A 1,535-nucleotide genomic window follows, 5' to 3' on the forward strand; every position below is an offset into this window, starting at 1 on the left:
TGGTTTTGTGTTTTTTTGTGTTTTGTGTTGTTCTTTTAAGTTTTTGTGTTTTTTTTGTCGCTGTTTTTCTGGTTTTCGTTCGTTTGTGTGTGTATGACGGTGGTCTTGTGCTGCCCGCAGGCGAGGTGCACCCGCAGGGCCCGCCTGCCCCGCCTGCCCCGCTGGCCTCGGCTGGGCCCCGAGGGTGGGCCTCTGGGGGATGGCGGACGCGGAGGACGCCCCGCTCCCGAGGCCCCCCGGCACGCCGTCCTCGCCGCCCGCACCGTCCTCCTCGTCGTCGTCGTCACCGTCCCGGCGACCGCCGCGTCGGCCGTCGTGGCGGGGGGCCTCCGGGTGGGGATGGAGCCCGGGATCCTGGCCGGTGCAGCTGGTGCAGCTGGCACTGGCGGTCCTGCTCCTGGCCTCCGGATGCGCCGCCGAGTATCAACAGTGAGTACAAAACACCTCAACGACCCTCTAGTTTTGAGTTGAGAGTCCGCAGGGTGGAAACTTCCAGGCTCCATGTTTAAAGTTACCCCATCCGCAAGAATTACTACCATCGGGGACACGTTTCTCATGGCATGCCAAATCCTGCGTGATAGAAGTACTCTGGTTGATTCGCTTGTGCTGCTGCTGCCCGATCGGGGCCCCTGGGCGGTAGGCAGCCGCCGCCGCCGCCGCGCAGCCGTGCGGAGCGCGCGGCCCAGCCTTCCGCCCACAGGCGCGCTCACCGAGACCCTCGTGTGTGTCCCCAGGAGCCTCATGTTCAGCGACATCCTCCCGGAGAACCCCAAGCTGTACGACAAGATGAGGCCGCCCAAGAAGGACGGCGGCCCGACCGTCGTGTACTTCCACGTGACCGTCATGGGGCTCGACTCTATCGACGAGAACTCGATGGTAAGAAGGATGGGGCCGCTCAGAAACGTAGACCATTGGGGAGTCCAAATGGGGTCCTAAAAGGGTCAGGACGGTCACGGTCATTGGAGTACAAGGAGCACACCATGATATTTTTACCCCCAAATTTCATGGGGTCTCCGTGGACTCCAAATGACCCTCCTGATCCTTTTGGGGCCCCATAATATTTGGATACCCGCGCACCCATTGTTCCACCTTGTTTCGGAACGGCCCACAGAGCGAGCGACTTGTTTCTTCTGACGACTGACTTTTCTATCTCGCGTTCGACAGACCTACGCCGCTGACATCTTCTTCGCGCAGACGTGGAAGGACCACCGGCTGCGGCTGCCGGAGAACATGACGTCCGAGTACAGGCTGCTCGAGGTCGACTGGCTCAAGAACATGTGGCGCCCCGACTCGTTCTTCAAGAACGCCAAGGCCGTCACGTTCCAGACCATGACCATCCCCAATCACTACATGTGGCTCTACAAGGACAAGACCATCCTGTACATGGTCAAGTAAGTCGTCCCCGGCGACCCTGAGGGGGTAGTGGGGTGCAACTAAGGGGTACTTCACGCACAGAAAAAATCAGAGCACACCAAATTTTAGAAAAAATCAAGACAAAATAAACAAAATCAAGACAAAATCAATTTCGAAAAAAA

At 58.5% G+C, this 1,535-nt stretch overlaps 1 protein-coding gene across 1 annotated transcript in view; it reads left to right on the forward strand.

Annotated features, from left to right (window-relative positions):
* Positions 1-1,446, forward strand: part of LOC127749246 (gamma-aminobutyric acid receptor subunit epsilon-like) — a 12,368-nt gene extending 10,922 nt beyond the window's left edge. The window contains exons 3-5 of the mRNA XM_052266627.1: positions 121-429; positions 735-876; positions 1,165-1,446. Coding sequence (XP_052122587.1) covers positions 200-429; positions 735-876; positions 1,165-1,395 — 603 coding nt within the window. The 5' untranslated portion in view covers positions 121-199 and the 3' untranslated portion in view covers positions 1,396-1,446. The remainder of the gene's footprint in view (positions 1-120; positions 430-734; positions 877-1,164) is intronic.
* Positions 1,447-1,535: the final 89 nt, after the last annotated feature.

Source organism: Frankliniella occidentalis, unplaced genomic scaffold (genome assembly GCF_000697945.3).
Source record: "Frankliniella occidentalis isolate FOCC.00 unplaced genomic scaffold, Focc_3.1 Scaffold3, whole genome shotgun sequence".
In the NCBI taxonomy this organism is placed as follows: Eukaryota; Metazoa; Arthropoda; class Insecta; order Thysanoptera; family Thripidae; genus Frankliniella; species Frankliniella occidentalis.